The 13815-nt window shown below is 44.1% G+C and overlaps 4 protein-coding genes across 4 annotated transcripts; 2 read left to right on the top strand and 2 right to left on the bottom strand.

The window, feature by feature from the left end:
* On the bottom strand, positions 1 to 3416 carry EAF01_009499 (uncharacterized protein; the record flags this gene model as incomplete). The annotated part of the gene is made up of 6 exons (XM_038917755.1): positions 1 to 93; positions 165 to 1640; positions 1707 to 2029; positions 2237 to 2452; positions 2508 to 2832; positions 2913 to 3416. 6 exons carry the CDS (start codon positions 3414 to 3416, stop codon positions 1 to 3), a joined length of 2937 nt encoding a protein of 978 aa, XP_038766564.1.
* Positions 3417 to 7270: 3854 nt separating this feature from the next.
* Positions 7271 to 8268, top strand: EAF01_009500 (uncharacterized protein; the record flags this gene model as incomplete). Its single annotated transcript, XM_038917756.1, has 2 exons — positions 7271 to 7324; positions 7393 to 8268. The coding sequence occupies 2 exons, from the start codon at positions 7271 to 7273 to the stop codon at positions 8266 to 8268; spliced, it is 930 nt and encodes a 309-aa protein (XP_038766565.1).
* Positions 8269 to 8635: 367 nt separating this feature from the next.
* Positions 8636 to 9426, bottom strand: EAF01_009501 (uncharacterized protein; the record flags this gene model as incomplete). The annotated part of the gene is made up of 2 exons (XM_038917757.1): positions 8636 to 9158; positions 9212 to 9426. 2 exons carry the CDS (start codon positions 9424 to 9426, stop codon positions 8636 to 8638), a joined length of 738 nt encoding a protein of 245 aa, XP_038766566.1.
* A 548-nt stretch (positions 9427 to 9974) lies between these two features.
* EAF01_009502 (uncharacterized protein) lies at positions 9975 to 10994 on the top strand (the record flags this gene model as incomplete). Its single annotated transcript, XM_038917758.1, has 2 exons — positions 9975 to 10769; positions 10848 to 10994. The coding sequence occupies 2 exons, from the start codon at positions 9975 to 9977 to the stop codon at positions 10992 to 10994; spliced, it is 942 nt and encodes a 313-aa protein (XP_038766567.1).
* Between the last annotated feature and the right edge of the window lie 2821 nt (positions 10995 to 13815).

Consider the following 13815-nt stretch of genomic DNA (forward strand, 5'->3'; position numbering starts at 1 on the left):
TTATTTATCCTTCGAGAACCATGGAAACTTTTTCTTCACGGGTTCTGCGGCTCCTGATGCCGACTCTACTTGGAGACTTCGTTGGTAAATATCCTAGTTGGGGGTTAGTTTCCACGTTGATATCGGTCGTTGTGAATGTGGATTAAAAGGAATAGAATACGGACCTCATCATCTGTCGGAATGAGACAATCCAGAATGAGTTCCCTCACCTTATCATTATAGATAAGTTTTGGATATGGTTCAGTTTGACTCTTCATGATGGGTAAGATGACCTCGGACAAAACCTCAAATTTCTTCCAGTTGATCCTCTCTCCATTTGCACCAACGAAAGTTCGACTTCCTTCCTCAGCCGAGACGAGATCGCGTCGAGTCAATGGAATAAAAGGGATACGAGGCAGTGGCGAGTTCTCCCAAGCTAAACGGTATGCGAAATGACTCTTTTGTGTACCCATCAAGAGGACGAGACGAGCAAAACGCTTTTGAACCTCTGCAGGGACCAGGTTTCGAGTCTGAGTAAGACGATGTATAGCGGTCCCATTGATTCCTGCGAGAACAGCTGCAAGACCATTATAATTATTCAGCTGGCGTAGCCTCAGGGCTACGTTCATGAATTTCTCTAATATCTGTGCTCTGTGTTTGGCTTTATCTCGCATCAGAATCATATTAGCAACCCATTTTGCAATGTGGTTAAAATGATTTATCATGCGATTCACATTGGCAAGGCTTTTACATTTTTCCTTCTGGTTGAGTGACAAGCTAACATGTCGAACCAAATCCCGAAGACGTATGGAAGAAAACATAACCCAGTCTATCCTAGTCATTTCATCAGCAAGGTCGGCATTTGATATTTCCATGAACATGTGGTATCTGTCCTTAGATAATGGTAGAATGCCTTTAGGTGTCAATCTTGCAGCCTCTTTCTCGTAGTCTTCGACTGCCAGAAATGCAGGTGCACTGAAGTCCGGTTGAGACGTTCGAGCCGAGAATAGAGATTCCCTCCTAGACCCTTTGAGTTCTATGTCGCTGAAGTCGTCTTCTGGTGCTAAAGTAGTCACATCCGTTTCATACCCTCCTTTGGAATCGGCCCTTGTAGTTGTAGGAGATACGGGGGCTGATTCGTTAGCTTGTTCATTATCAACATCGGCGTCTGTCCTAGCCCAGCCTGTATCGTCATCCTCCACTACACGAGATTGTAGTTGGGTCCGCATTTCCTGCGCGGCAGCAGCAAAGACTGGATCCGAAGCTAATTGATTTATGAACCCATCTAGCTTGCGGCTTGTTGAGAGACTTGCGAAATCACCCGGATATCCCGATACCCATTTAGCTACCACGGTAATTATCCGCAGCTGAGTTGTTGTTCGTGTTAAATAATGGGTATTTTTGTCCTCTCCTAATCGAGTTAATCTGTTCAATATTGCATCGAAGAGTTCACCAGGAGCTGCAAATTTCCTATAAAGACAGAGAAAGATTTCCGAGAAGTTGACGTCGGCTCTTGACATGTGTTGTCCAAGGAGTCGATCGACAAGATCATCAAAAGTGACACCGGCCACTTTAGCAGGTTTGTCGAAGAAAGTATCGTCACTGCGCTGGAGAAGTGGTATATCATCGGAGTATCGGTATGGAGAGTCTGCATCCAATTCCTCAACGTCGGATGTGATGTTAGTATCAATGATTCCAATTGTGCTAGGTGAGAGGGCTGAATGTACCTTTGGTCCTAGGGGTAGCCCGGGGCTAGCGCCGGAACCATCTAAGTGGTTTTCACTTCGGAAAGCTGGATGAGCAGAGAGAGGGGGTGCATCATGTGGGTCAGGAAGCATGATTTGGTGTGACAAATTTGTTCGGCCGTTAGATCGACCAGCCAATGGCGGGGAAGGAAGAGCTCGGCCGATAGAAAATTCTGAGCTAGCACGACTATGCTTAGATTGCTGACTCAAAGGTCGAGGAACGGTGGGCTCGGATAACTTCTCAATATTGGCAGAGGAGGTTGCTCGACGGCGAGTACCTTGAGGTTGTATTGAAGGAATATCTTCTGAATATTTGATGAGTAAGGACTCTCATGAAGAGGAACAGTGAACATCAACGTTTGACCCGGTACACTAATACCGGATTGCAGAGGACTTTTAATGTAAACAATTTGACTGGGATTGTCTAAACGATGCGAGATGACTCAAACAGCAAAGTATAATTAAGGTTGTCACACCACAGATAGATGGCTATAAAATTACCATTGACTTACTATTATGATTATTGCTTCGATTTGCCATAACGGCTCGAAGCATCGAAGAGAGACAAAGTCTTGCACTTTCAGGAACATTTGCTGCAGTTTTGACAGATTCTACACATGACATACATGCTGTTTCGAGGCTATCGACATTAAGTTGACGAGTGTGTTCAGGGTTGTCGCATTTACATGAAACGAGGATAGTAGGAAGACCCGAATTCACCAATGCATCTTGAAACAATCAGTTTTTCTCCCAAGCCGGCTTCACTGCGGGGGCTGAACTCACTTAAAGTCTGGGGTAATTCTGCAATACTCTCTCGATTCATAACATCGTATAGTAATAGTGCACCATCCATTCGTGGGACTATATGTCCGTTTATTTGTTTTGGCCATTGCATGCGACGATCAGGTACTATATCGAACGATTCGAGATCTAGCTCAAACAGACTGACTATGTATCCCACCTCATCAACTGTCATGCGAAGACTCGATGTGACGGAAGTTGGTAATGATCGTAAACCCAATGCTCGCTGTATCAAAGTGCTCTTTCCCACACCATTACTCCCAATCACTGCAACATTTATGTCTGACATTCCGCTCCTAGATTGAGGCTGAATAGAGAAAAACCAGTCAGTCAATTGGTTCAAAGAGTTTCGCAGGAGGGAGTCAATGTAGATTGAGTTTCACATACTGGTATTGTACCGGCCGAATTTTCTACGGAAGGTCTTTTGTTGGATCGCGGTGGTGGATTTTCGAGTACGTCGTCATCGTGCGATCGATCAGAGTATGTTACCGACCTCAATTCTCTAGCTAAAGAGACCGAATGTGGTGATTGATAGTTTCTGAAGAAGGGGTCGTCTTTGATAGATGCAACAGAATCTCGAAAACTTCGTGCATGAAGGTCCAATGCTTCTTCTGTATCGTCCTCTATTGTAGTCGAAAATCTCGGCGGATCTATACTACCACTATTACCACCGCTACGAAGAGGAACAAATGGTGCCGAGGACGTTCGCGAGCCCAATCCAGGACGTGAACGCAGACCAAAAGTTTCAGATGCGCCGACAGATGGAGGGGAAACAGACAAAGTTCGAGAGCTGCGTGGGAATCGTCGTGAATCCGTTCGCAGAGGAGTTGAGGATTTGGATCTTTTTGAAGTAGTGCGCGCAAGGAAACCACCTGCACCAACTTGATCCATGTTGGGTATTAGAAATGTATCTTAGTGTGCTGCTGGGTGTGGTGCAGTAAGTACCCGTCGTTCCCCGTGTATCTGTATCTGTATCTGTGTCCGTATCGAATCGAATCGTATCGTATCTTTCCGGACCCAAGAAACGGTGCAGTAATTTAATAATAATCAAACCCTTAATCCCTTTCCTTGGGTAAATCCACCGCACGAAATTCAGAGGGTTTGAGACCTTTTCCCTGTCAAGGTTTGTCGGTAAGTGGCTGTAATGTTGATTTTGCGGGTTGTTACATGCTGTGGGGATCAAGGGAGGATCAAGGATTTCTAATTTGGTTTTATGGGATTAAATTCCAGAACATGATTGTTTTGGTGTTTTGGTGTTTTGGTGTTTGGATGTTTGGATGTTTGACTATTTGACCGTCTGTTTTATTAGTGAAGGGTTTGCCGTAGGAATGAATATGTGTTGAGTTTGAAGGGGAGAAGATCAAACTCGAACTGCTTTTGTTCCAGTCTCAGATAATATTCCAAAGTACCCAAAGTACCTAGGCCTAGAATCTGGCTCTGTCTCTGTCTGTCTGTCTGTCTGTCTGTCTGTCTGTCTCTGTTTTTCGGTCTGTCTCTTTCTGTCTCTCTCTCTTGCTTGTACTATCCTGTACGATGTGATAATGGTGTAATAAGAAGTAATTACTAGGTGTGCTAAGATGCGATGAAATCTGGGGTGTGAGGGTGTTTTCCACAGATATCCAGGTGAGCCAAGCCAGGTAAGAGGTATGAATGAATCCTCTAAACCTTGAGAAAATCGGGGTAAATTGCAAATCAATAAGACAACATGGGATGAACCCCCGGGCTCTATTGGAGATGGTTGGATGAATCGATTTTCATTTGGATAATATCAATCTCATTTCTTGATGAATGGCGAATCAATTGTCATATCAAGGTTGAAATGCTTTTCGAAATGCGAAATCAATATAAATTCGTATGCTTGGTAGTTTTATCCAGGTACTCTTCAGTCTAGTCTGTCTGCACTCCGTGGAAAAAAGCGACGATTTGAGACTAATAAGAATGAATACCTACCTAGTAGTAAGTAGCCTTTGACTTTCAACCGTTGATGATGATATCTTTTGATAGAGAGGTATAGTTATATTGTTTGTTATTTATCCATCCATCTATTCGCCTCTTATATTTCCTTTCCTTTCCTATTCCTTTCTTCTCTTGCTCTCTTCCTTCCTTCATTCTTTTCTTCCCCCGCCCCCTCTCCCCTCTTCCCTCCGCTTATCCTGCATTATTTGAATCCCGTCAATCACAAATAACCCTTCTGACGAGATTGGCCATCTGAATACACGTGAGCATCTGGGATGATTTCATGAAGCCAACATACACATTCATATTCATATTCATATTCAAGCAAGAACATCACACCGCAATCACCATTTTGCTTTTTGAGAGCTAGAAGCAGTGAGTAGCAAATTGAATTGACACTCCAGTTCTGAGTGTTGATGAGAATCCGAATGCCTACTAGGTAGCTAGGTACCTAGTTATTCACAGACTATCGTCAATGAGAGACAACAACATCATCACAAACACCAAAATCACAGAATTGTTACTCGCCCATACACAAAGGTAGAAGGAAGATATTGGTCCATCCACTATTGATAACTTACTTATTATTATTCACCGATCTGTTATCACCTTTTCCACAGCTCTACCATACATACAGACAGACATAACTCTACGTGCATACTAGGTAGATGACGATAGGTTTTGTTTCTCAATCTTTTCCCTTCCCTTCCCTTCCCTTCCCTTCCCTACCTCTTCCCTTCTTTCCCCCTTCATTTCACCATTATAGTATGTCACATCACAAGGCTGAAAAGATACCCCTAATCGCCACTTTTCACGTATAGTGCTAATGCACACTGCAAATCCATGTCACATTATCACGACAACATGCAGTAGTCGCTCGATCCATCTCGGGAGGAATGTTGGGGCATGAACACGGGCTGAAGTCACATTTTATTTTTCTCATTGCCTTGTACCTAGGCGAGCTAGGTAGCTCAACGTTCGAGATGCTCATACTGTATCATACGATTGGATATTTATGCAGCAGCATCATCATCCATCTTCAATGCATCTCAGCTCAGCTGCTCTTCCCAATCTCAAGTTACTTGACAACAATAACAATCATTCTCTGAAGCTCTCCATCCTGACATGTCAGTCTTGTCACTTTATGAACCTTAACCTTAACACGCACCGAACAAAAGATCCATATCAGCTACCTAGGTACCATGTAGTATGCCCGTGTGTGTGTGTCGATAGCTTTGCCGTTACAAGTAGCCACCGAACCACATGATCCGATTTGACTTCAGTACACTCTCATTGCACGGATACAATTTCTCTCAATCCAGAATGGTTGATGTGTATCCGACCGAAAAGAGATGAAGTTCGAGTTATCAAAGGTGGGCGGGCGTGTGTGAATTACGGTGCTTACGGCGGAAAACGGAGCAAAAGTTTGCAGCATTTCACGTACTATCTAAGAGTAAGAGGATTCGAGGACGCAATTGACCTGTGACGGCTTCTGGATTACTGGATTACTGGATTACTGGATTACTGGATTACTGGATTACTGGGCAGCGGGCTGGGTAAGATTGGGTCCGACCGAAAACTGCAGATCTCGAACAAGGTTTCCCCGCATGATAACTGTAATATACTGTATTTCTACCACCGCACTATTATACTCCTGTACCTGTCTGTACCTATCAATTGGTATGTGATTTCGTCGCTAACAGTCGTTCGTATCCAGTGGACATATATCCTTTTCTCCTGTCTATGTCAATGAGGTGAGGACTAGAAGTATTAGATCGTCAATCGTTTACAGAAATTTACGTATGATGTTGTCGAAGAGACGAGAATATTACATTACGAAAGTTAAGCCTATCTGCTGGAAGTTTTTTTTTCATCTTAGACCCAAGTAGGCTCAACTACTTTTGCCTGTTCCTGACCGAGTATAAGGAAAAGCTAGCATGTGAATAACAATAGATGGTTCTTCAATTATCATCACAAGTCGGTGGACGGTCCCTTGCTTTGTTGATTTCAACTTAAAATAGACATCGATATTTCGCATGATTTCAAAGAAATGACTGGAAATTCTTGGTGGGTGTCGTCAACATCATCTACGTATGAGTGGGTGGTGTTATCTAAGTATAGCTATATAGATCTCTGAGATCTCTTCATTCTCATTCTCATTCTTTTGCTCTGCTCTGCTTTGCTCTATTCCCTTCTTGTTCTTCGTTCTACCATACATTCTGTAGCGTTACACTTGTGTTGGATCCATCGTCTAGAAATACCCTGCCAGGCAAAGTTCCTGATTCTCCTGGCATCATTCCAACGCCCCAAATTTCACAACCTGCCATCCAAACCATCCTCAATTAAGCCACCAGGTTTCAAAGCTCAAAGTCTCGAGCCTCCACAACTTCATCTTGTTTACACAAGCCTTCATTCTCGGCTCACAAACAATCTAATCTTACATCTCCTCCGACCCCCATCTTCGCAGAGCATTCACTCCAAACACCTCATCCTCAATCTGGACTCGCGCTACCCCACTCGCGTCACTTTCAGGGTCTCACCACGCTACAGAGTTTACGCTCCTACCTGCCTGACTCTTTGGCAACAGTTTTCGTACACGCGTAACTTCCAGCTTGAATACTTCTTCCGGCTACGCGCTGTGTTCCCATCTGCTCGAAGCCTTCGGTTGTGGTCTTGTGAGAGGTATCACTGACACAGGCACTTGCGACCGTTCGAATCGAGAACTGTCTCAGTTTGAAGAAGCACAAGAAGTGTTATTGTCTATATAGAGAACAGAATCAGGATTCAGAATGGATACATCAGTCGCTGAAGAACCCATTCCTACTTATGAAGAAGTGTGCTGGGTAAGTCATGTCCATTTTCTGAGTACAACCTCAAACTACACATTATACAAAATCTTACAATATCCCAGAAATCCAAACCCTACAGAACAATGACTTACCCCGCACGCCCCCAATCCCACCACTACCCCCTCCCCGCTCCCCGGACCCGCTCCAAAAAAGGCGCACCCCTCGACCCGGACGACCTCTCCCGCCGCCTCAGAGCCCAACTCGCCCAACAAAAAGCCCTCTCCGACCACCGCCGCTCCGCCCGCTCCTCCACATCCACATCCACAGACCCCTACCACCACACCCCCCAAGTCGCCATCCTCTCCTTCGAACACACCGCCACTGCCGAAAAACTCCGCAACGTGCATAAACTCTCCCAGCCCGCGCTAAAAAGTCTCGGCTACATGACCATCGACGAAGGGGGCGACGGCCTCGGCGGCTGCGGCTCCGGATACGTGTATCAGAAACCCAGCACGCTGTTGCAGAAAACGCAAATTTGCGATCATGTCACGGCCGATGAATCGAAAGTGAGAAATCGAAATCAGTATCAGTGGACGGCGGCGCTGGAGCGCGCGGCGGAATCGGATGCCGAGAGAGATGTGTATCGGTGTCCAAGGAGAACGTTCAATTCGGATGTTCCTGTGGTGCATAAGAGTCGCGCGGTCATGCGACCCATGAGTATGGGGGATTATTTGTCGTGGGAAGAAAAGGAGGAGAGGGAGGTGAAGGAGGTGAAGAGGGAGAAGAACGATAGACATGATTGGACGCAACGGGATGAGAGTGAGGAGACGAGAAGATCGATGAAGGAGATGATGGGGCCGTTACTATCGCTGAAACTTAGGAAGGGGAAGGGACTTGAGTCGACGGAGGGGTTAAAGACAAAGTCGCTGGCGAGATCATCGAGTAGAGTGAGCTTTTTTGGGAGATTCAAACGAGGTTCTCCTAGTAATGGCAGTTAATGAATTAATTTTATTTGTATTCAAGGGTATCTATTTAATTGTCTTTCCAGAGCGTGCTGACTTCTAACTCTTCACTTTGCCTCATTCTCCTAAGCCTGTTGTGCATGATATCCTATGTAGACAGAATGACAATTTCATCTTATCTTCTATCTGCCCAAAATGGATCCAGGATGCTTTTCATGATATCGTCGACTATACTCTATTGCCGATATTAGACTCATAAAACATGGAGTGAATGAACAGAGAGCTCACCGTTTTCGCCTAGACGAGTATTTCTGGCGTGTTTATCGTACCATTATTATCTTTCCAATGTGAGGTCTCTGTAATGTGTAAACTGATACTGGCATCGCATAATCTCTTCATCTCTTCATCTTCTCTTCTCAGATTCCAGTAATGCGCGGACAGCCCTGGTACTTTCGGCCAAGGCCTCCTTTCGTAGAATCTCTGCTGCCGCCTCTTCGTCTTGCTCATCTCTATCACCCAGAAGCCGCAAAACAAGTTCACAGTACTCCCGAATGCCCTCGCCATCTTTTCCATAATAACCTTTTGCGTTCTGTAAAGCTTTCCTTCCATTTTCCCACCCCTGATCTTGGTTCCATTTATGTGAATTAAATCCTGTCGGACGAAGAGTGGCAGCATCAACTGTTTCGAGATGTGAACGTAGATTTGGGTATTTTTTGAATAGTTCTTCAAGCTCCTTCGAGTTGTCCAGAGGCTCGAATGGTCCTTTAGCGTTGGCTGCAGCTAGAGTTCCTGCTCGCGCTGAGGGGTTTGGTTTGGGTGTTGGTGATGGGGATTTGGTAGGAGGAGGCGCAGAGGCAAGTTTCTGTTTCTCTACTTCGTGGTCGTTGGTATCGGCTTTATGTATGTTGGAACATTTTACAGAGCAGCTTTCTGAGAATCAGCGCAAACTTCTCATCCGCTCGTAGAAGAAGGCACTTACTATCGCACATCACAATATCTGCAGTTGTATTTGTAATTGTTCTCCTTACATAGGGTGCAGAGTTTTGAATCGACAGAAGGTTTCTCCATAGCGACACGATTTGAGAGATCGATGATTTCGACTGGCGCCTCTGCTACACTAACGCTAAATTGATTTTTGAGATCGATGGGTTCAGATGAGTGACCACCTTCGAAAAAGATTTCCATGGTATCCATAATGTTGAAGAACGATAGAAGCCTGCGTACACTTGAAGCTCTTTGGACAGACGAAGGGACGGACGAGAGGAAAGAAATATTGACTGTGAACTGTTCTCGTCAATTCATCTAAAATGTGTTAATACTCACATGCGAATGAGATTATACTTTTCCAGACAGAAAGTGAAAAAGGGTGCGACCAATTTCGATCGTATGTGAAAACTGAAGAGGTAAGTTCAGATGAGAATAATTTGAGAAATGAATCATTATTGCAAGCTCGTAGCCTTGCACGGCCGACAAAAAAAAGTCGGAGATAGAAATTGTTGATAACGATAAGGGTGACCAATGAAATTCTAGGTAATACTCTCTCTGCGTCATATAAACGCTTACAAAGAACCTTAGAATAATCTAAGAAAACATATTTCAATCTTCACTTTATATTACCAATAACCAATACACCTAGCATCATCACCATATCTTAAAACTTTTTCAAATATTCAGGTTGGATACTACAATAAAATACATTCATCACATTCATCTTATTACTGAGATCTCAGGTGGAACACACGATGGCATCAAAAAGAATTGTTCAGGATGCAAAGACGTTGCTATCCAAATCTCGACCGGGGAAGTCATCATTCGCTATCTGTCCTAGAAGCTCGCAGCGATATGTACACCAAAGTGCAAGATTACCAGCTATGACAGCTTCGAGTTCAAGGACGAGACCGACTCTACAACCACTCCATCAACCATCAACCATGTTAAAGCCTGCTGCGATTGGCGGCGTTCGCAGCATCTTTATCCAAACAGAAGACACTCCAAATCCGGATGCACTGAAGTTCCTTCCTAATCACCCAATCATACCACAAGAAGTCAATTCGCCTTTCATAGAGTACCTCAACCCCAGATCCACGCTTGCGCCACCATATCCATCCCCGCTCGCCGCATCGTTGATGAACATCGACGGGGTGAAGTCTGTTTTCTATGGCGCGAATTTCATCACAGTCACCAAGGTGGAGGATGCGAATTGGGCGCATATTAAACCAGAAGTTTTCAGTCTCATTACGGAAGCAGTAACTTCCGGTGCACAAATTGTTAATCTCACGGAGAGGACGGGAGCAAGTGGCGAACCAGAAGAAGAAGACAGTCTAGCATATAACGAGGATGATCCGGAGGTTGTCGGAATGATTAAGGAACTGCTTGAAACTCGCATCCGGCCCGCAATCCAGGAAGATGGTGGAGATATTGACTATCGCGGGTTCGAGGACGGCATGGTCAAGTTGAAGCTCCGAGGTGCATGCCGGACTTGCGACTCAAGTACAGTTACGTTGAAGAATGGAATCGAGGGAATGCTTATGCATTATGTAAGTACCAAAACCTTCATTCTTGGATCCAATGCTCAGATCATCATTTATGCAACAATGGGCTAACAACAAGTGCAGATTGAAGAAGTGAAAGGAGTGGTACAAGTATTGGATGAGGAAGAAGAGATAGCTCTCGCAGAATTTGCAAAGTTTGAGGAGAAGTTGAAGCAACAAAAAGGTCCTGATGCAGTTGCATCAAGTAGCATAGATTCTATTCCAGGTTGAGCTCGGTACTTGGTTAAGGAGGCATGACTTTGGGATCTACCCGCATGGCAGCAGCGCGGATGTACAAAGAATCTGTTAAGGTTTCTCACTGGAGAGAATTTTGTTTCACAGCGTCGGCAATACCCACATGAAATTTTGTGCATATTTTGCCATTCACGCGATGGATGAAATAGATTGCACATCAAAATCGAACATACGTGCCTAATAAGCCTCACCTCATAGCACCCCTCTATGTTTCATTTCATCTTGAAGATCGAACGTCTTTCAATGACCGTCTAACAAACTTTCAAATTTGACAAACGAATTGAATTAGACGTCTGAATACAAATTCGGTAGTCTGAGGCTTTTCAGGTTTGATGCTCCTATGATATCAATTTGCCCTCGTTGAATAGAAATTTGGGACATCCCGCACCCCCCCTGATACTGCTTCATGCAAATTCAATTACGAAGTACATATGTCCCTCACCCTGCATTAACTGTGATGACTTGATTGGATCCAAATTGCGGGTCTCCTCTCCATCCACAGCAGGGTGTGGGCAAAAATTTCCGTGACGAATCAAGTACGCGTTGTTGAAATGGGCGTTTTGGCTTTCCAATGTCACCACTCAGAGCTGCAGGATTTCTTGGCTGGCAAAGAAACTTGATAGATATCGTATGCTTTTCTACTCAAATGACGAGGCTGGAGGGGAGATGCGCAGTTGACAAGATAGAAATGGTATCGATGGAGGGACAATGAGGGGTTATCTTCTTGGTGATTGGAGATGTATATGCGGAAGCGCCTGTAGGTAGAGTTGCTTTCGGCGTTGTCGGGGTTGCACCGGTATGGAATGGTAGGTTTCAATTTCCTCGCGATGGTAATGGGCTTTTATGGGAAACTGGGAGGGGAACTTTTGCCGATTTGAATGGTCAGGGAAATAGGAGGTATTGATGCCGCTTTTGGTTGACGAGGAGGGGTTTTTTTTTTTGAGGGGGTGAGGGGAAAGGAACGTTAGAATAGATGAAGTTCAATTGGTGTCTGTATCTTTCTGTAGGTATTTAGGTATCTACAGTATAATCTACGGAGCAATCCAGAAACAACTAGCTTGTTTCTATCACTGCATGCAAGAATCTACTTTTACATCAACTAGACTCTGATAGGGCAATGCCGTTCTTCTTTGTTCTTCGGGACATCTCACTCTTCAACAGCCTCCCGGATATTTCTTTAGACTTTCTTCTCCTGCCTTTACTTTCACTCTCCTTACCAACGTTGGACCAAATCAAGGTTCGAGGGTCCAAAACTAGATAGATCAGCAGCGTGTGCGGGAAGGAAAATGCGGGAGAGGAATCTGGGGTAGCTTGAAAGCCTGGAAAAATGGCATCAAAATTGCAACATCTTGTAATATGTCGCCATCTCGATCCGAGACTGAAAGGGATTAATATTATTACGACATACGCCATCCAGATCTTTGTAACAATGCTGAGAAAAAAGAAATCATCCGTCGAAACAAAAAGAGGCCCCGGGGATGAAGGAATTCTTCATCGAATGAGATGATGGTGGCGTCGTCGTTGTGGCAAAGATTGGAATTAAAGTATTGGACTTGGGAAAGATGCAGAGGTATGTGAGAAAGAAAGGAGGGGCAGTAGAAATAAAAGAGGGTATCGTATTATGCGGCAGTGATTTGATCTATGTATGGTATGTGTTGTAACTCTCAAGATGGACTCACAGCATAAACGTTAACTTCTTGCACTTCCATCGATTTCGTCTTCTTATTGTCATATGAAATATTTGTGATATTTGTGATATTCACGATGAGGAGTGTGATAATTATGGTTTTTTATATCTGCAATGCCGGTACTTGAGATTTCCTTTCCAATCAGATGGAGTGTGATCCCTAGTAATAATGCGTAGCATTCAATCAACCATTGTATCAAACGCTCTTTGTGATATCGCCAACATCGATGTAAAGTATCAGTCGGGTAAAAACATCTAGAGGATGAGTTGAATGTGACTTTTGCGAGTAGATGAAGCGGCAACAGATGATTTCTTCTTTTCAACTAGTTTGTCCTACCCAATGTTGAAAAGGAAAAACCCGACATCTACCTAGCTCAGCTACTTCATAAGCTCACGGGACATTTGCAATCGATCGTCGCTGTATTAATTTATATATTGCTAAGGGAAGGATTCGAGGCCTCGCCATCTCCTATTTCGGTCGGTCTGGATCTGTCACGTAAATATAACCTGGTAGTTTTTAGGATCATACCTAGCATACATGGTTAAAAAAGATACCTAGGTATATATTATTTCTTGCATCTGATGATCTTTTGTATATTACTTTCTCTACCGGTTCGTATCCCAGATACCATCTGCAACATAGATAGGCGGACAGACGTACAAATAGTTTACCTTACCAAGGCAATCAATACCAACATTACAACATCGTACATTGCCAATCGTCGATCAATCACCTCACCAGATGCAGACAGGTTGAATAAGCACTTAGATATATGCTTTGCTTTCTTTCACTCTTTTGCATGGATGGATGGATGGATGGATATGATAATGTCGGTTTGCATGGCCTGATAGAAAATCCCACAAGAACTACTCGATGATCATTTATTATTGCTCTCCTTATGTATATTCATATCCATCTCCACTCATTCTCTGGATACCCAATTAGACACACTCCATATCGATGGTTCTCTTTCACTCAGGTCTCTCTACACCTAAGTGGTTCCCATCTGAAAAGAAGCTTCATTTGTTCTGACTTGCATATTCAAGAGAAAATCCAATGCTGCTCTATGATGTTCGGCCCAAGTGCTTTCCCCTCTCTCAGTCTTGTTT

Source organism: Botrytis porri, assembly GCF_014898465.1.
Source record: "Botrytis porri strain MUCL 3234 chromosome Unknown BPOR_014, whole genome shotgun sequence".
NCBI classification, from domain to species: Eukaryota; Fungi; Ascomycota; class Leotiomycetes; order Helotiales; family Sclerotiniaceae; genus Botrytis; species Botrytis porri.